The sequence below is a fragment of the Mycothermus thermophilus genome, assembly GCF_041956435.1.
Source record: "Mycothermus thermophilus strain CBS 625.91 unplaced genomic scaffold VTJ04scaffold_6, whole genome shotgun sequence".
In the NCBI taxonomy this organism is placed as follows: domain Eukaryota; kingdom Fungi; phylum Ascomycota; class Sordariomycetes; order Sordariales; family Chaetomiaceae; genus Mycothermus; species Mycothermus thermophilus.
The window spans coordinates 2021465-2040486 of NW_027191432.1; the positions used below are offsets into that span (position 1 = coordinate 2021465).

The 19022-nt window shown below is 57.5% G+C and overlaps 7 protein-coding genes across 7 annotated transcripts; 5 read left to right on the plus strand and 2 right to left on the minus strand.

The window, feature by feature from the left end:
* Window positions 1-328: 328 nt before the first annotated feature.
* VTJ04DRAFT_9147 (uncharacterized protein) lies at window positions 329-2355 on the plus strand (the record flags this gene model as incomplete). Its single annotated transcript, XM_069367662.1, has 3 exons — window positions 329-584; window positions 792-1277; window positions 1349-2355. 3 exons carry the CDS (start codon window positions 329-331, stop codon window positions 2353-2355), a joined length of 1749 nt encoding a protein of 582 aa, XP_069215968.1.
* Window positions 2356-2513: 158 nt separating this feature from the next.
* VTJ04DRAFT_9148 (uncharacterized protein) lies at window positions 2514-4829 on the minus strand (the record flags this gene model as incomplete). Its single annotated transcript, XM_069367663.1, has 3 exons — window positions 2514-2591; window positions 2677-3004; window positions 3073-4829. The coding sequence occupies 3 exons, from the start codon at window positions 4827-4829 to the stop codon at window positions 2514-2516; spliced, it is 2163 nt and encodes a 720-aa protein (XP_069215969.1).
* A 905-nt stretch (window positions 4830-5734) lies between these two features.
* On the minus strand, window positions 5735-10236 carry VTJ04DRAFT_9149 (uncharacterized protein; the record flags this gene model as incomplete). The annotated part of the gene is made up of 4 exons (XM_069367664.1): window positions 5735-6319; window positions 6401-6651; window positions 6731-10085; window positions 10156-10236. 4 exons carry the CDS (start codon window positions 10234-10236, stop codon window positions 5735-5737), a joined length of 4272 nt encoding a protein of 1423 aa, XP_069215970.1.
* Window positions 10237-11672: 1436 nt separating this feature from the next.
* On the plus strand, window positions 11673-12788 carry VTJ04DRAFT_9150 (uncharacterized protein; the record flags this gene model as incomplete). Its single annotated transcript, XM_069367666.1, has 1 exon — window positions 11673-12788. The coding sequence occupies one exon, from the start codon at window positions 11673-11675 to the stop codon at window positions 12786-12788; it is 1116 nt and encodes a 371-aa protein (XP_069215971.1).
* Window positions 12789-13449: 661 nt separating this feature from the next.
* Window positions 13450-14541, plus strand: VTJ04DRAFT_9151 (uncharacterized protein; the record flags this gene model as incomplete). The annotated part of the gene is made up of 1 exon (XM_069367667.1): window positions 13450-14541. The coding sequence occupies one exon, from the start codon at window positions 13450-13452 to the stop codon at window positions 14539-14541; it is 1092 nt and encodes a 363-aa protein (XP_069215972.1).
* A 1034-nt stretch (window positions 14542-15575) lies between these two features.
* Window positions 15576-16721, plus strand: VTJ04DRAFT_9152 (uncharacterized protein; the record flags this gene model as incomplete). The annotated part of the gene is made up of 1 exon (XM_069367668.1): window positions 15576-16721. One exon carries the CDS (start codon window positions 15576-15578, stop codon window positions 16719-16721), a length of 1146 nt encoding a protein of 381 aa, XP_069215973.1.
* Window positions 16722-17567: 846 nt separating this feature from the next.
* Window positions 17568-18199, plus strand: VTJ04DRAFT_9153 (uncharacterized protein; the record flags this gene model as incomplete). Its single annotated transcript, XM_069367669.1, has 2 exons — window positions 17568-18014; window positions 18146-18199. The coding sequence occupies 2 exons, from the start codon at window positions 17568-17570 to the stop codon at window positions 18197-18199; spliced, it is 501 nt and encodes a 166-aa protein (XP_069215974.1).
* Between the last annotated feature and the right edge of the window lie 823 nt (window positions 18200-19022).

A 19022-nucleotide genomic window follows, 5' to 3' on the forward strand; every position in this document is an offset into this window, starting at 1 on the left:
AAACTTTGTTCACCCTGCTACTCCACACCTGGATAAATAATATTTCTCTGATGTGAGAAGGTGTTTTTTGCACCCACAATTGGACATCTCAACACACGAGTTTCATCGCTTCTTACTCGGTGGACGAGTATCACGTCACCAATTACTGACCTAAGGTACCTAATTACAGTATCTGGTAGTCAAATCTGTCTTGACCCCTCCATCCACACATCCACACAACCAAGCAACAATAACACAGCACAACACAACCCACCACCACACTCTGTGGAATCCCACAAAACACCACAACCATAACAACAAGACCGGGAAACAAAACAGAAAAAAAAAAATGGCAGAAGCCTACCCCCCCTCCTCCACCGCCTCGTCCTCAGACCACGAGGAGAGCTGGCTCACCAAGTCGGGCGACGAGGACGATGGCGAGATCGAGCAGGTGTCGGTCGTGTCGCTGTTTGACGAGACGCGCGTCTTCCCGTCGGCGGCCGCCATGCTCGCCGACTGCAAGGAGCGGTATGGGTTCGATTTCCTGGCGGTGCGCGACCGGCTGGGGTTGGATTTCCATGGGTGTGTGAGGTTGATTAATTTTGGTGGGTTTTTTTCCTCCTCCTCTCATTTTTCCGCTTCAAGTCTCTTTGGGTGTTTGGTTATGTTGTGTGTGAGAGAGGGTGAGAAGGGGATGGTGCAGAGAGAGGCTGGTGATTGAGGGATCATCTCATACACACGACGACATGATCTATACCTAGGCTCGGTATACTCTGCTCTCATCAAGACAGCCATGCTAATGCCCCTCCCAGTCCGCCGGAACACCAAAGACGGCACCCCCCTCCCCTCGCCCATCACGGCAGACCACCTCTCCGACGACGCGCTCCTGATCCCCGTGCTGGCGGATGACGCGCTCATTTTCTCTCTGGACGAGCTTCCTGGCGGTCCTGACGCTCCCAGCAGTGGCGCTGGCGGAGATGGCGAGGTCAATGGCACGGCCAACGCCGCCGCCGCCGGCCCGGGGAAGGATAAAGAAGCCGCCGCCCCCAGCGTGGACGAGCTCCTGCAAAAGAACGCCCAGCTGCAGGCCGAGCTGGAGCGTCTGACCAAGCAGTTTTCAAACTACCGCCTGGCGGTAGAGCAGACGCTGGAGAAGCGGTGGGGGGTGGGCGAGGAGGACGAGGAGGGAAAGAAAAAAGAGGGAGAATCATCCAAGTCTGCCGCCGCCGCTTCTGGAGAGGAGAAGAAACCCCAGCATGATGCTTCGGCGTATTATTTCGAATCCTATTCCTACAACGGTACGTCCTCCCTGCTCCCAGCCTATCCTACCCTAACCTCACCCTGACGATACATACTGACACACACATAGACATCCACGAAACCATGCTCAAAGACACCATCCGCACCGACGCCTACCGCGACTTCATCTACACCAACCGGCACCTCTTCGCGGGCAAAACCGTCCTCGACATCGGGTGCGGGACCGGCATCCTCTCCCTGTTCTGCGCGCGCGCCGGCGCCGCCCGCGTCATCGCCGTCGACAACGCCGCCATCCTGGACCGCGCGCGCGAGAACGTCATCCGCAACGGCTTCTCCGACGTCATCACGTGCGTCAAGGGACGCATCGAGGACGCGGTCTTACCCGTCGCCGACCACTCCGTCGACATCATCGTCTCGGAATGGATGGGCTACTGTCTGCTGTACGAAGCGATGCTCCCCAGCGTGCTGTTCGCGCGCGACAAGTACCTCAAGCCCGACGGGCTGCTCGTGCCGAGCCACACGAGCATGTGGATCGCTCCCGTGTCCGACGCCGAGTATGTGTTTGACACGGTGGGGTGGTGGCGCGACGTGTACGGCTTCGACTTCCGCGCCATGCAGCAGGGGATTTACGAAGACGCAAGGATGGTGACGATGCCGGCCGAGGCGGTGTGCGGATCTGCGTCGGCGTTTCGGATGCTGGATCTGCACACGGCCAAGGTGGAGGATTTGGTGTTTGCGGACGGGTGGAAGTCGACGTTCAGCCTGCCCGAGGGAGAAGAGCTGGATGGGTTTTTGCTGTGGTTTGACACCTTCTTTGCTGAGAGCAGGGAGGAGAAGGTGGAGGCGCATCTGACGGCGCAGGAGTGGGTGGCTAAGGGCAAGGAGCGGGTTGCGTTTACGACGGGACCGTTTGGGCAGGCGACGCATTGGAGGCAGGGACTGTGTCTGATTGACAAGAGCAAGGTGAAGGGCGGGGTGGAGATTAGGCCGGGGAAGACGTTGGTAGGTGAGGTGCGGTATGAGATCCCCGAGGGCCATGAGCGGGGGTTGAATATCAGCATCTCGTGGGGGGTGGAGGAGGGGAAGAAGCAGCGCCAGACTTGGTTGTTGCATTAGATGGTGACGAGAGGAGAGAGGCCGAGACGGAATCTGTCGAGGTAATTGTAGCCATTAAATCGCTGAGAGAACTCAATTCCATGTCCCTCTATCAAAGACGACCTATCCGTCCCAAATGTATCCAAACCCCAAATGATGAAGAATCCCAACAACAAACCTTACTCCAGATGAGGAACGCCAACGCTCTGCATGAGCAAATTCACAATGCTCAAGAACCCTTCACCCAATATGAACCCCTATCACATCCTACCGTTAGCAGTCCACTCTCACCAAGTCCAACAATCTTCAATCTCAAAAAAGAAATCCCATAGTATCACTTACCGATGCCAACACGATCAAGGGCGTATCCCGCCACCCCTTGACCTCCCTCCACCACCATCCAAACAGCCCGCCGACCGTGCGCGCCAGCGTAAACGACGGCACGTTGTACATGCCCACGGCCACAGCAATCCCGCCGGGGATCAGGCTATGCCAGCGGGTGCCGACGGTGCGGGTGCGCAGGGCGGTGGTGGCGGCAAACAACACGGCGGCGCCGAGCGCCCATTCTTTGGCCATGGGCGGCAGCCCCTTGCCCGTGACGAGGCGGGCCGTGAAGATCCAGACGTAGCCCGTCGGGACCTGGAATAAGTCGCCAGGGACTTGGTAGACGCTGCGAGGACAGTCAGCGATGGCACGCTATCAAGAAAATCCCAAACCAGGGGGAGTTGGAACACTTACGAAGTATACAACTTATAAATCCCCGCGCTCGCCACCGCCCCAACCGTCGCTCCCACCACCTGTCCCCAAAACTGCGCCTTGGGCGACGCCCCGAGCAAATGTCCCGTCTTCAAGTCCTGCATCATATCCCCCGCTTGCAGCGCTCCGGCCTCGGACACGGCGCCCGCCACCAGATTGATCAGCACGCTGGCCTTGTGGCTCTGCGGAACAATCACGGCGAAAAACAGCTGCGCCAGCTTGCTGATGCCCGACACGGGGTTCAGGTCCGTCTCGCCGAGGGCGCGCACGCCCATGATGCTGAGCACGAGAGCCATGAGCACGGCCGCGACGGTCGCGTACAGCGGCACCAGCGCGCCGAAGACGGCGTGGATGCACAGGATGCAGAAGAGGATGGAGCCGAGCAGGCCGAGGGTGACGAGCCGCGGCGGGATTTGTTGGTCGGGCGGCGCGTCTGAGGGGAGTTTTTCCTCTTCTTCGAGGTCGGAGTCTGAGAGCGGGGTGGGCGAGGCAGCGTCAGCAGCGTCAACGTCGCCGGCGAGAGCGGTGTATCCGGCATGCGGTGGCCGTCGGTGATGGTGGTGGTGAGACTTGTGCGGGTGCACCAACTCCCAAATCTGCGGCGCATATTCCCTCGCGGACCGAAACGCCAGATAGCCCAAACTCACAATGGCATCGGCGAGCATAATAGCCAGCGATGTCCAGACAATCCATCCCTTACTCCCATTCTCCCAATCCCCAACCGCCCCCGGCGCCCATCCCCTGCTCTTGGCCAGCGGCGAGAGCACTCCCCAACCGACAACCGCTCCGAGCAGCATGTGCAGCGTGGTGGCCGGGCCCATGATGATGCCCTGGCCGACGTACGCCAGGCTGGGGTTGAACGTCCACAACCAGCTCGTCGCCGCGACGGACCCAAAGACGGGCAGGTTCCTTAGCACCGGGACAAAGTACGTCGCCAGCGTAAACAACCCCGACACCAAGAAACAAAGCAGCAGCAGCCGCACATTCTGCCTCCACGAATCCGCATGCTTATGCCTTGCCTCAACACACACCACCCTCGCATCATCCACCACCTCCTGCTCAACCTCACCCCCAACGGCCGGCACCGCCAAACTCGCCCACCCCCCTTCCTCCTCCTCGCCCTTCCCCTTAACCACATCCTCTTTCCCCCTGCCATGCAACACCCCAATCAACACCGCGGTACTAAACCCCGTGGGAAACCTCAACCGCTCCCGAATCAACACCTGCCTCCTCAACGGCACCGCAAACACCACTCCAAAATAACACAACCCCAAGCTCCACACGACCAACTGCCGCCCGTTCAGCTTCACCGGCCCCATCTCCTCCGGGCGGAGCAAATAATTCATGGCCGGCAAGACCCCAACAAACCCGCACCCGAGCGGCATGATGGCCATGCTACCCGCAACCGTCTGCACCAGGACGTTCTCGACGGGGGAGAAGGGCAGCTCGCCGAGGCGCGAGCGGAGGAGCCGAAAAATGCCGAAGCCCATGAGCGAGGCGGGCATGGACATGGTGCTCACCCAGCCTGTTTGCAGGCCGAAGTACATGTTGGAGAAGCAGATGATGGTGCCGACGGCGAGGCCGACGAGGAGGCCGCGGAGGGTGAAGGGTTCGCCTTCTATTATGAGAGGCGGTTGGGGTTTGGGTCGAGGAAGGGGAGGAGGAGGGGCGTCTTGTTCTGCTGCTGGGGGGAGCAGAGGGACGGTGGTGGTGTCGCCGTTGTCTATTGTGGGAGACATGGTGGATGGAGGTGAGATGGGATTTCTTTCCACAAATTTGGTTTGGATGGTGTGATGATGGAGATGAGATGAGATGAAGTCAATCTTCTTCTGAGGTGAGGGTGTATCGTCGGTGTGCGGTTCATCAGTGAATCATTTCTGGGCAAGCCGACATATAGATCATCAAATTTATCAAAAAGAACAAAAGTTATAAAGCAAAAGTGCCAAGAGTCCCAGGAACGGGACGTGGAGATGGAAGGAGAGGAAGATCGACTACATCGGGGTTTGCGGACGTCTTGTCGGATGAATAATCCGGAGTTTAGGTTGGAAGTTGATGTTGTAAGAAGCAAAGCAGCCCCAACTCGCACGCCATCGCGCTGCACTGCCGCGTCACTGGACCCATACTCCCGGCCCCAAACGCCACTGATTGACACGCTGGGACAGGCACCCCATCACGCTGGGCGAAGACGGTCTAGTCTAGCCGAAAAAGGCAACTCCGCAACACCAAAGATGGACAACATCTTTCTTACACTACCTATTGGGGTAGCAGTACTCATAGGATCCCGTTGTGAGCGGCCATACTGTGTAATTACTCCGTAAATGCATCATGATGTGATGATGATGGATTGATTCATTGAACCACCGCATCTCTCCCAACCCCAACCCTCCGGCAGAACTAGAAATGCTCTTGAATCCCCTCGACCTCAACCCAAATGCAACGCACCTCAGTCCAAAGCATTCCTACCCCCTGAACCTCGCTCTTACGACTAGAAGCCATCATCACATGAGTAACCCTATCCCATGGCCCCTATAAACTGAAGTTGATCACAATACCCTACCCGCCCAACGCCCCCAACCACCACATTCCATATCCCTCCGATCCCCATACCAAAACACAATACCTATTCATACATACAAAACCCCCCTCAAAACCCAAAACTATCCAACAAAGCATTCGCATCCGGCTCCTCAAACACCGCCGGAGGCGGCGGCGGCGCTGGTGCTCCCACACCCGTCTTCATAATCCCGGCCGGCACACCCTGCTGTTGCTGCTGCTTCTGCTTCTGCCTCTCCTCCTCCTGCTCCAACTGCCCCCTCAACTCCTGCATCGTCGTCCCGACCGGCAGGTCCGCCACCACAAGCGACGCTCTCCTCCTGAGCAACCTCGCCGGGTTAATCTCCGCTGCTCCCAGACCCGTCGCTGCTGCTCCCACGCCAACAGCAGCAGCAGCAGCAGCAGTGGATGACGGCAAAGGCGGCCTGAAAAACTCCCAATTCCGCACCAGATCCAGCCCCAACAAGTCGCAACCCATGCGATCGTACAAGCGCGCGTTGTGGAGCACAAACTCCCACTCGACCTTGGGCGTGACGCGCGCCGCGCCGCGGAGGGTCTGCAGGGTTTTTTGCCGGAGCTGGCCGTACAGGACCACGAGCGCCGGGTCATCGGTGAGGAAGAGGCGGGATTTGAGGTCCGGCGAGCCGGGCGTTTCGAGCAGTGTGTAGACGGGTGTCTGGACAGCAGGTAGTGCCAGTTAGTAACTTCATACAATATGGTATGCGAGTGGAAGGTAAAGAGGAGGGAAAAAACTCACAATCAAAGCCCTCACGGCCATATCCCTCCTATGCAGCATCCAAAACGCCCACGACGCCAGCCAGCGGTTCCCCTCCTGCGCCGCGATGCTGAGCACCTCCTCCTCGAGCAGTCGGCGCAGCACCGGCCCGTTGTCGCCCTCGTAGACGCGCGCGATGGCGATGGCCAGCTGCAGGTCTTTGAGCTGGTTGAGGCAGACGTTGACGGCGTCGTGGAGGTGGTCGGCCAGCAGGAAGAAGGCGGCCGCGTACTCTAAAGAAAGACTTTGTAAGCATATATTCATCAAGGAAGAGGGAGGGGAAGAGGAAAAGGTAAGGAGAGGAAAACTCACCAAACCGCCTCTTGCTCATCAACGCGTACGCATTCTTGAGCGCCGCCGTCCGCCACCTGGGGTCCTCAAAGTTGTTGGCCAAAAACCGCTGCGTCGCCGCCTGCTCGCGGTGCCAGGTCGCCATCCTCCACAGGCCCTGCAGCACCGTCTTCTTGCGCAGCGCCAGGTAAAACAAGCTGCAATCGATCGGATTCTTTTGCTCGTTCTTGGTGTACTCGTTGCGCGCAATCACTTCAAACTGCGCCCTCACCGCCGCGTTGTCCGCCAGCCACATGAAAACACCACTTTCCCGCGCGTTCTCCCACAACATCTTGCCGTGGCACTGCCGCGAGACAAAATCCACCAGCACGTCCTGGCTCGTCGAGTGGTACGCCCAGTTGATCTCGCGCCACCCGACTAGCTGCTGGTGGTGCTGGTGATGGTGGCCGCCGCTGCTGTTCGCGGGCCCGCTCGCGCTCGCGACGCGCCCCTTTCGCAGCGCAAACTGCCGGTAAAACAGCATGAACCGCGCGCCGTTCTCGTCCAGCGCGCGCCGCTGCTTCTCCACCAAGCCGACACACTCGACAATGTCCACCAGCTGCATCTGCTCGTGGCCCGTGAGCTGGACGATATCCACGCGCGTCAACCGTTCCGCAATGTCGGCGGCCACCTCCTCGCTGAACGCGCCCGCCTCGCCCCGCTCGTCGTACAGATCGCGCCGCTCCAGGTACTGGCCCGGGTCCTTGTGGATGGACGTCTTTGCGGAGTGGTCCACCTCGTAAAAATCCTCGATCGGCAGGCCCAGGTAATCGTCCAGGCGGTCGCCCTCGACCCAGAAGCGCAGCGCCTTGTGCAGGGCCATGAGGATGGCGTGGACCAGCAGCGTCTTGCCGGCGAGGATGCACTGGCTCAAGAACTGAGGATGAAAAACGGGCAGGGGGCCGTTGAGGCGCTGGACGACGTCAAACAAATCCCAGTGTTTTTCTCCCGGCCGTTTCTGCGGCAGGCGGAGGCTGGTGACCAGCGAGCTGGCGGCGTCGAACTGGCGGTCCATGACGAATAGCTGGTGCCCGGCGCCGATGACCAGGTGGCCGTCGCCGAGCCAGACCGAGTCCCCGATGGGATGCGGCGTGAAATCCCGGATTGAAACCTCCCGGATGGGCGCCCACGCGGGGCCCTGGTTGAGGTAATCGAACCGCATCTGGCTGAGCAGCAGAACACGATGAGGGAACCCGACGGCCAGAATGGACTGCATATCCGGCGTCGACGTCCAGTCCAAATCGCGAATGGTATGCCCGTTGTCAAACTCCTGGGCATACTCGAGCCTGGCGCCGCGGATGTCCCAAATCGTCAGCGCCGAGCGGTCGGCATTGACGAGCGCCGCCTTCTTGCTCGTGCTCCCGCTCACCAGCGCCGGGTTCGCGACGGCCGTCTCCATGGAGCACGTCGATAGCCACTCGACGCGGTCGCCGCCACCGTGCCCGACCCGCGCGGTCCAGAACTCGACCCGGCCCGAGTGCGTGTACGAGATGGCTACGTCGCGGGCAAACACGTCCAGGAACCCGGACACGTGCGGCGTCGTGCCGGCCGGGTCGACAGGTAACACATAAGCCAGGTCCCCGGCATCCTCGAGGGTGAAGCGCACAAACTCGCGCACCGATGGTTGTTGGTTGTGGTCGTAACGATCGCCGTTGGGCACGGCCGGCGTGCCCCGGCCGCGGGAGTAGAAGGGGAATTTCACCTCCCACACGATGCCCTGCTTCTCGGACGTGATGGTGGCGAGGTGCGCCGTGGTGTAGTCGTCCACGTTGATGCGGGGGAGCACCAAAAGACAGAGCGGCTTGCCGGGCACGTCGTACGGGATCTCGGCCAATGTCCTCGGCACGGTTCCTCGGCAATCCCACAAGGCCACGGTCTCGTGGCGCAGGAACACGGCGAAGCGGCCGCGGCGGAGGAGACACATCCTGTGAATGTGCCCCTGCTCAGGGATGACGGCCTGGCGGGACAGTCCGGTTCTCCGGGCGTCGAGCTCGTGCTTCCAGATGGCGCCCTCGCCGTGCTCGGTGCGCGAGACGATGGCGCGGCCGCTGTAGTTGCGCACAATCTTGCGTATCGGCGCCGAGTGGCCGGTCCAAACCGCCGTCTGGGTCAACCTCCGCCGCTTGGGGCTCCGATCAAAAAAGGCGGCGACGTTGGTTTTGTAGACCTCAATCCTGCCGTCAAAGAAGTGCATCAGGATATGCAGGTGATCCCCGGGCTGGGCGTAGCTGTAGATCTCGACATGCGGCACCTCGGCACCTCCCAATCCCCTGAGGAAATCCAGCTCCGGCGACGTCGCGAGCGCCACGTTGAATATATTCGGCCGTTTCGTCTTGGCTCCGACATTCTCGATGGCCCAGGCCGCCATGTTCCCTCTCCCGTCCAGCACGACGCAAATCTCCGGCCCCAAACTCGCGACGCCGATCAAATGATCCAACGCCTCCATTTCCTCCTTACTCTTCGCGCCCTCCTGCACCGCCGTCTCAGCAGCGGCGGCAAAATCCCCTCCATGCAAAATAAACGCCCACCTCCTGGGCCTCTCCCCTTCCAACGCCGGCGCATTGGGGATCGCCTCCCTCAGCTTCAACTGCCCCCACAACCTCAACTGCTGGCGACTCCTCCCCCCATCCCCAGCCCAGATCCGCAACACCCCGTCCAGGCAAAACGTATACAAGACATTCTCCACCGTCTGCCCGACATGTCTCGGCCGGCGCCAACACAGCCCCGTCACAGGCGCCGGATGGCGGAGGTACATGAAATCGAACCTCACCTCCCCGGCGCCATAGCTCAACCTCCTCCAAACCTTGACCAACCTATCACACGCCCCGGCGGAGGCGATGTAAGCCGAGTCGTACGACAGCTCGGCCAACCTCGCCGGCGACGGCAGGCGCTTATGCCACGAGCATTCGGGGGCGTCGCCGACGGTGGCGGTCGTGGTCTGGAAGAGCTCGAGGCTGGTGTGCGCGACGAGAAGTTCCTCCGAGGCGCCCCAGGAGAGACAGACCGCCGGCGCCGCCAGGCCATCCTCCTCCTCCTCTTTCTCTTCTTTCCGCTTCCCATCTTGCCCACCACCACCGGCGGTGCTGGAACTACGACCGCACCCGCCATTCCCGACGGCGAAACTGGCCTGCAAAGCCCACTGCAAATCGCCCACCTCCTGCCCCGCGCCGACGGGGCGGTATATCCTGACGACCTTGCGCGTGGCGACGGCGATCTTGCCGGTGGCTTCGTCCAGGGCGACGGCGTGGAGATGGGATGGGTCGGAGTCGTCGTAGATGGTTTGGAGGACGGTGTTGGGAGCGGAGAGGATGGCGAGGGCGCTGCCGGTGATGTATGCCTGTGGACAGTAAAAGAGAGAGTTAGCGGAGGAAGTGGACAGAAAGAAGGGGGAATGGGAGGCCGCTCACAGTTATCCGGGTGCCCGCCCACCGGCCCGTGGCCACGGCGCGGAGGCGCGACTCGGGCTTGCCGGGCAGGACGACGCGCATCCTGTGGTGTCCTGGGTTATAGACTGTTGGGCGGTGCGGGGTGTTATAATAAAGAGAGCATGTTCAAGCAGGGATAGGCTCCGTCTGGGCTGTCAAGTGTGTGTGTTTGTAAGGTCGAGACTCGGGGCCGAGTTGAATTGGAGGTTGCGAGATGCGAGGTGAAGACTGAGCGTTTCTCAAACGTAATGGATGTTCACTTGGAGGTGCAGATGCTTGACGTGCCTCCTCGGTCGGAGCAAGGGTATTGTACGGATAACTCGAGGCTGGAACCGTTCGCTACTACATAGACGCAATGGTGAGAATGTTGGCTTTTCCGTGGTGTCACCTGTTCCGTTTCCCTCATACAGAAGTACAAGTACTTCGTACACGTGCTCCGATCGCGTCAGATGTTCGAGCAAGAAAGACTACCTGGAGCTTGCAGCACCAAAAGACAGCTTCGGCTGCGATGACGTGGGGGTCTGCTGACTGAGCAAGGGGTAGGCTTGGCATTGCAATCTTGGCAGTTCTGCAAACCCTAACCCTTAAACCCCTCAATCACCACTCAAGTTTCACGATGTCTGGGATGTGAAGTTGAGTTTTGGTTGTTGTTGAGAATTTAAAAGAGCATCTGGTGGTAGGTGGGATAAAAATGTATATAAAAACAAAACATACAGCACCCGGCATTCGCTGGTCGTCACCGACCCAACTACTACTCGGGCCCTCACAAGCTTAACTAGGGGAGAGCGGACGGGATCCCGTGCTTTCTTGTGGGTATGGCCGTATGTACCAACATCCTCCAAAATCCATGCTTATGAAAATCCAACCCAGCCAGACCCCAACTTGCAATCACATCACAATCCCAGAGCACACTCCCTCTCTCCAGGCCGCTTCCCGCTCTCGAACGCTATTTTTGTCGCTAACTAGGTCCCGTCGCATCCACCCAGTCCGCCATGCCAATGGCAATGGCTGCTCCGCAACAGATCTGTTTCGTTCTGCCACATCCATTGGACACCAATAGTGACTTACCAAAAAAACATCGTCTTGACCACCATGAGATCCTTGACTGGTTCGTTTTCTCCCCCAGCTCAGCCATATCGCCGTGCGCGCAGCCATCTCTCGAGGCGCCGCATGATGCGTCGCTACCCCGATGGCATGGCATATTAGCCGGTACGGAGTCGCCTTCCCGGGCCAGCCTCTGCCGTTACATCAGACGCCCCAACCCCCTGGATATTGAGCGGCAGGGCTCATTTTATTTGGCCTGAGTTGTGTGGAACCTACCACAATAGTACAACTCTGTAGTCAGGCAACAGGCTCGGCTCCTTACTTGGCATCGCCGTCGGGATGTTGAACCTACCAGGAAATAGTCAGGTAGTTATATGCGGTTCAATTCCCTAGAAGACCTGGCCCATCTCCTCTGCGTCTCACTCAGCGAGACATTCCTCAATACACAGCCCGCCATGCACTCTCGACAACAAGGCCGTTTGGCCGCCTTTCTGGGCTTCTTGGTGTACGGCACTACCCAGGTCGATGCTGTTTCTGCGAACATCACATACCCCCAAACCGTGACGATATCTCTCGTCTTCCCTCGCAATGAAACATACACCACAGGTGCCATATTCCCCGCGATTTGGGCCATTCATAATGCCCCTGCCATAGCGACAACCGTCAACGCCCCGACCCTTAGCTGGCAACTTTGGCGTCCAGAGGGCAATCCCAAGACCGATGCCAGGGTTGTATATTCCGGGGACACCGGCCCAGGCTTCTTCTCAACATATAAAAACGACGCTATCCCCGTCGACCAATGGCCCAACATCTACTACTACGCCGACTACGTCAGCAAAGTCAGCTTCAACGGAAACATGACCGGCCACTGGCGCTTCTCCTGGGCGTTCATCACGCGTCGCTACGACTCCAACAGCACCCATGACGTGATCGACGTCCCTGCCATGGAGTACTCCGGAGAGGTTGTCGAGTTCACCATCGTCGACCCGTCTTCCTCCTCCTCCTCCTCCTCCACGGCGCGCGACCCCATGGACTTCACCTCCACCCAATCCGACACCTGCCCTTCCTGGCCGGGCATCTCCTTCGACATCACCCGCGTGATCCGTCACGGCGAGTCTCCCGTTCACCACTTTCCCGTCATCCCGATGCCGAGCGACGCGGACGAGTTGGATGACACCATCCCGCACGATCCCGTCCTGTGGTCGACCTTGTACGGCAGCGGGATAACGAGCACCACAACAACGACAACGACGACGCCGACGATAACGATCGCGACCGCGACGTCAGGCCTGTCTCATGCCGCTACTACGAACCCTGTCCTTGAATCCCCGTGCCTTGTCACTATGGACGCGTCGGCCGCCGAGAGTATCAGCTCCACGTTGACGAGGATGGTCTGTGCTTACGAGACTTCTAGCCTTCCGGCCGAGGTGTGTTACTCTGCTACCTCTATCCCTACCGACAATGCTGCGGCTGCTAGTCCGGGAGTTGTGGGTGGTGGGCTGAGCATGGTTGGTGTTGTGGTTGTGAGTTTGGCGTGGGTGATCGGCGGAGCGTTGATGTTTGCGCTGTAATTAGTAGATGGGTGGTTCGCGGAGGTTGAAGTATCCAATTATGATACCCGGCGCCTGGAGATGGATGGGTGGTTAAACACCAGTATCTTGGGTTTGGCGGTTGTGGGTTTTCGAGTTGGATAGGTATGTATATGAGGCTGTGGTAATGAATGATACCCCTGTAGACTTGGACAACAACCCTTCACTTCATCGTCTTCATCGCTTTGATAATAACAGAGAACCGTGATCGGCGCCCTTCTCCGCGTCCCCGGGCTTTGACGGTGCACATGATCCTTGCATGGACATGGCCCCCAAATGTCACCCCCCAAGCCCTGTGATGTAACGCTCCGCAGCACCCGTCCTCTTATTCTGACAATTCAGCGGTGTTCGCTAAAGGCAACAAGCCACAGTGAGGAACGTCAGGCAGCACGGCCGAGAGCAAGGCGGACTATTTCTGAATGAACATCCGGTGTGATAATGTACGAGGCTCGCTGCCATGGCCACAGTTACAAGACTGCCCGAGTATATCTCCCTGCCATAAGTGTGGCGCACCTGCGCCCTGGCTCGCTGTCTTTGATTAGGTCCTCTTCCTTGCTGAGTACACATCTCTACTTCGTACGCTTCTTGATTCCCTCGGCGACTTCCGGAGCATCTGGCCCGCCTTAAACAACTTAGGGGCATTATGGCGGTCATGCGGCGCTTTCTGGCTGCCCTCCTGGGCATGGGGCTATACGGCACCGTCCAAGGAGACGACAATGCTCCTCTGAATATTACATACCCCCAGACCATCTCAATCTCCCTCGTCTTCCCTCGCAACGAAACATATATCGTCTCGCCAATGTTCCCCGTGATTTTCGTTGTTGATAACCCTATCGCCTTCCCTATAGACGCCGGTCTGGAAATCCCGTGGGCGGCTCAGAGAAGTGGCGGCGATCCCGAAAACCCTACCTATATTGGCGGTCATTTATTTGTCAATTCTTATTTTTGGCATGACTACAATGACCCCTATCACCGTACCCCTACCCCCGCCGAATCGAGCCCCCACGTCTTCTATGCTGCTAGTTATACGAGCAAATTCACCCGGGAAATGGCCGGCCATTGGACCTTCGAGGCGCATGTCCAGGTTTGGACGTGCGAGAACGCTACCGAACTGAATGAGGAGGAAACTACGTCGGAGGAATTTGGAGTGCTCAGGGAGCACCGTCTGGGTCCGATTGAGTTTACTCTCATCGACCAATACGTGGACAACACCACCGAAGCACTCGACCCGAGGGACTACCTCACCACCCAGGCCGACACATGTGCCGACTGGCCTGGCGTGTCGTGGAGCATCACCGGCTTGAAGCCCCTCTACCTTGAGGACAGGTTTTACCACTACTGGCCGATCATGCCCGAGCCGAGGGAGAAAGGGTGGGCGGTACCCTGGTTCCCAACAACAACAACAACAACAACAACAACAAGCCAGCCGACGGCCACAGACACGGACATGGCCGAGACCACGACCACGACCACGCCCCACACCACCATCCCATTCACCCCTTGTCTTCGTACCATGGACTCGACGGCTGTGTCGAGCATCGAGGCATCTTTGACTCAATGGGCTTGCTGGAATCAATGGAGTGATGCATTGGTGCCGGAAGATGCATGTCCCGCTTATACCAATTCGGCTGCCGCTGGTCCGGTGCTTTGGGGCGGGATGGGCCTAGTAGCAGGCGTTGCGGTGTGGAGTGTGGCGTGGATGGTGGTTGGGGGGGTGTTGTTTGCGGTGTTGTAGGTAGGGGGTTATTAGCGGAGGAGGAAGCATGATATCCAACGGCTGGAGAGTCAACGTTATTACTTTCTGAGGTGGGTTTGGTGGTGGTGTGTTGCGTAATCTTGGATATGAGCATTATTTTATGGTATGAATGGATGATACCCTTGGATAGAAATAAACTCGAACACTCCCAGAGCTTCCTCCGTATCCCTTGGCTCAATGATATACTTGACTACGACGCCTCAGTAAGCGAAGCGAAGCGCTTCCACCCTCTCAACTTCCGATCCTTTCTCCTCCTGCCTTCAACCCTCCCGTCCTCACAAGTTTCAACCTTCTCACATTCAACCCTCTGACTCTCAGATTCTCACCCATCCTCAACGCTTCCTCCACCTTCTTCACTCTCATTCAATCGGCAAATGTGGAATTCGATTTCGAGGGCTTCAAGCCATGTTTTCTACCAAGGGCTGCGCCACCTGAACCCCTGCTTTGCCTGCGGCGCCACATTCCAGCCACATGAGCCCGCCTCTGCCCGAGACCACAAAGATTGCAAGTCACACAACACCACAGCCACCACGAGAAAGACCAAAGTCAGGCGATAACTATTTGAAGCTCCAGTCAGTGAAGCGAAGCGCAACGCTTCGCTTTGATAAGGAATCCCTGCTTGGCCCCCAAATGTTACCTTCCAAGCACTGTGATGTAACGCTCGTCCTCTTGGGATCCTGACACTTCATTGTTACTCGTGAATACTCATAGAAGTCGCAAGGCACAGAGGCACAGCAAGGCCGAGAGCGAGGCGGACCATTTCTGCATTAAAGCATTCTAATGCACGAGCTTCGCTATCACCGTCAAACATATCCGACTCTGGCCTGTTGTTGTTCAAGCCCCTGTCACCTGGGTCCATTCACCTTTTCTTGCGGGTATATGTAACTCAAGTATCTCTCTTTACCCCCGTGTTGTATTCCAGGTTGTCATCCTCAAGAACCAAACTCACCCGTTGAACACTCAACGAAGAACCCATCCCTAGACCGGCTCGTTTGACAGCGTAAGCCACAATCATGACCTCCATACGACGTTTGCTGTCGGCTCTTTTGAGCCTGGGCCTGTATAGCACCGCCCAGAGCACCGATTATACTGCCCCGCTTCCGAACGTGACATACCCTCAGACCATCTCGGTGTCTCTCGTCTTCCCTCGCAACGAAACATACATCGCCTCGCCAATGTTCCCTCTGATCTTTGCTGTCGACAATCCTTCCGCCGTCCCCAAGAACGCTGATCTGAGCGTCGGCTGGACAGCTCGGCGAAGTGGCGACGATCCCGATGCTAAAGATCTCCCCTTTGGTGTCTCTTTCGAAAGCCTCAACTACTGGTACTGGCACTACCCTATCCGACAGAATGGGTCAGATGAACCCGCCCCCGCCGACCTGAACCCTAAGACCTACTACTATGGCACCTATACAAGCAAATTTACCCGGGAAATGGCTGGTCACTGGACCTTCTACTGGCTCGCGGGGGCTTATTCGTGCGAGGTCAACATTACCGAATCGAACTGGAACGTATCCACCCCCGCCGCGGAGCTTTTCAGGTCACAGCGTATGCGGCCAGTCGAATTCACCATCATCGACCAAGACGTAGATAGCAGTACCACCGACGCCCGCGACCCGACGGACTTCGCCGCCACCCAGGCCGATACGTGCGCCAACTGGCCGGGCGTGGCCTGGGAGATCATCGGCGTGATGCCAGTTTACTATGGGAACATACTTGTCAATTACTGCCCCGTGATGCCGGAGCCGAGCGAGCGTTACTACGTCAATTGGGACTGGGACAAGCCATATGATAACAGCACCGAGACGTCGACGACGGCAACGGGCCAACCCACGTCCACCATTCCTTTCAACCCCTGTCTTATTACCATGGATGCGACGGCCGTGTCGAGCGTCCAGGCGGTTTTGAGCACCTTGGGTTGCGAGGTGAATACCCAGAATACCGAGAATCCGTTGCCTGACGATGTGTGTTCTACTCTTTTTAAGGCAGTCCCTACTGGTCCGGTAGAGTCGAGTAACGCGGACCCTGCTGCTCCGTTCGATTCAGGGAACACAGCCCCCACTGGACCGGCCGATTCGGGCGGTATGGGCATGGCGGGCGTTGCGGCGTGGAGTTTGGCGTGGATGATTGCTGGGGGGTTGATGCTTGCGTCGTGGTAGAGGGCTCTAACGTAGGAAGAAGGAAGTATAATATGTACAGTTGGATACCTAAGAGGTTTAATTATGCGGTTAATGATGGATGATACCCGGGTGCAGAACTGAGACAGCAAAAACGAATCCGTTAGTGTTGCCATAGTCAGTGCACCTTATATAGCGCCTCTGGCGCGTCACAAGAACAACGATTTTAATGATATACCTGGATACTTCTCACAGCCTTGCAGCTTTGAGAATAACAGAATCGGCGCCCTCCTCCGAGTCCTTTGAGCTTGCCGATGCACATAGTCCCTGCATGGCCCCCAATGTCACCACCCAACCCAACGTCAGGCAGCAAGGCTGAGAGCGAGGCGGAGTGCTTCTGTGTGTATAAGGTTCGATAATGCACGACGCTCGCCATTACGGTTACACTCACTATTCATACAAGAGTGCCCGGATATATCTAGGTGTGGCGCATTGCCTCCAAGCCCGCTGTCCTTGACTCCTCTAGTCACCTTACTATACACTACATATCTTGACACGCTCTTGTATTCCCTCAACAACCTATCTCACCCACGTTTAACAAAGTCAGTCCCATTATGACCTCCATACGGCGCTTGCTGTCTGCTCTCCTGAGTATGAGGATATATAGTACCACCCGAGGAGATAGCAATGCTCCCCCCTTTCTCTGAACAAAACATACCCCCAGATGAACATCACATAATTACCGCAGACCTTCTCGCTCTCTGTCGTTTTCCCTCGTAACGAAAAATATATCTACTCGCCACTCTTCCCCGTCATTTGCCTTGGATAATCCCACTGCCTTCCCTAGGGGCGATAATCCTGCAATCGGGTAGGCGGCTCAGCGCAGTGATGGCAATCCCATCCCTGCCACCTTCGGTTTTTCTCTTGCACGCCTCAACCTCTGGTCTTGGGAACGACTCCATCCCCGCCGAAGAGAAGCCCAAAACGTTCCACTTCGCCCGGTACCAGGAGTTTAGACGGGACATGATCGGCCACTGGACCTTCGAGGCGTACACCTCCCTTTATTGGTGCGAGGAACCAAACGGCACGGCACCCTCGTCCGTCGTCGAACTCCTCGCAGACCATCCCATCCAGCCGATCGAGTTCACCATCGTCGACCCGTGCTCGTCCGATAGTACCACGGCGCGCGACCCAAGAGATTACACCGCTACCCAAGCAGAGACGTGTGCCGACTGGCCCGGCGTGGCCTGGACTATTACTGGGGTGCTGCCCAAATACGAGGACGGCGACTTGCTCAGAATCTGCCCCTTCATGCCTAAGCCAAGAGAGGACAGAGTGCGTGGGGACCTTCCCTTTTCTACTCTCCAAACTCCGATTACCGTCCCATTCACCACCCCTTGTGTCGGTACTATGGATGCGGCGGCTGTGTCAAGAATTGAGGCGAGTATCGTAAGTTTTGCTTACAGGTCCAACGAGGAAAGGCTCCTGAATGCGGACAAGGGGTGTTCCACTTCCTCTGAGGCGGCCGGAGCTGGTTTGATGGCTCGGGGCGGATTGGGGATGGCGGGCGTTGCGGCATGGAGCGTGGCATGGATGGTTGTGGGTGGACTGTGTTTGCGGCGTTGTAGGCAAGGAAGATGTGGATATGGGTGGATATGTGGGTTTGGCCTGGTTGGTGATGATAAGGTGATGAGATGATCAGAAGAGAGAGAGAGGATGGATGATACCCCTGATATGTTGATGCCTAGCGACTATTGTATGTACATATGTGGAGGATGATTTACTTTGCCGGCCTAATTCCGCACTGGAGAAGCTTAAATCAAGCCACGCCGTCGATCAGATGTCGGGTACTTGTGCAACATGGGACTTCGGCTGCTATACCTCGGCCAAGTTACATAAGCCAGCCCCTGAACCCTCCACACCTGACTATCGCGCTGCATCTCACATCTCAGACACCTACCAAATCCCATCACTGACTTGACGAAGTAGCTCCACAACTCGATGGGCAAAGAATGCTGATTCATCATGCCCTTGTACTGTCCATCTGCTCATAAAAACGGCTGTCGACATTTGAAATTGAGGCCAGGACCCTTGTCGCGGAGTTAGCGGCCTTATCCGTACATGCAACATAAACGCGAGATCGGCCCGAGAGGCAGATCCAGGCAGACGTGAATACTAGCGCTGACCATGAGGGTCTGAATATGCCCTTTGCGAAACCGAATGATGGAGCTGAGTTTGATATGCATGTACATATGTACGGAGGACTCTGCATCGCGTCTCCTGGAAACGGTTGCTCTTCCTCCATTTCCAACTACCTATCCGCTCCTTTACCCCTAATCCTCC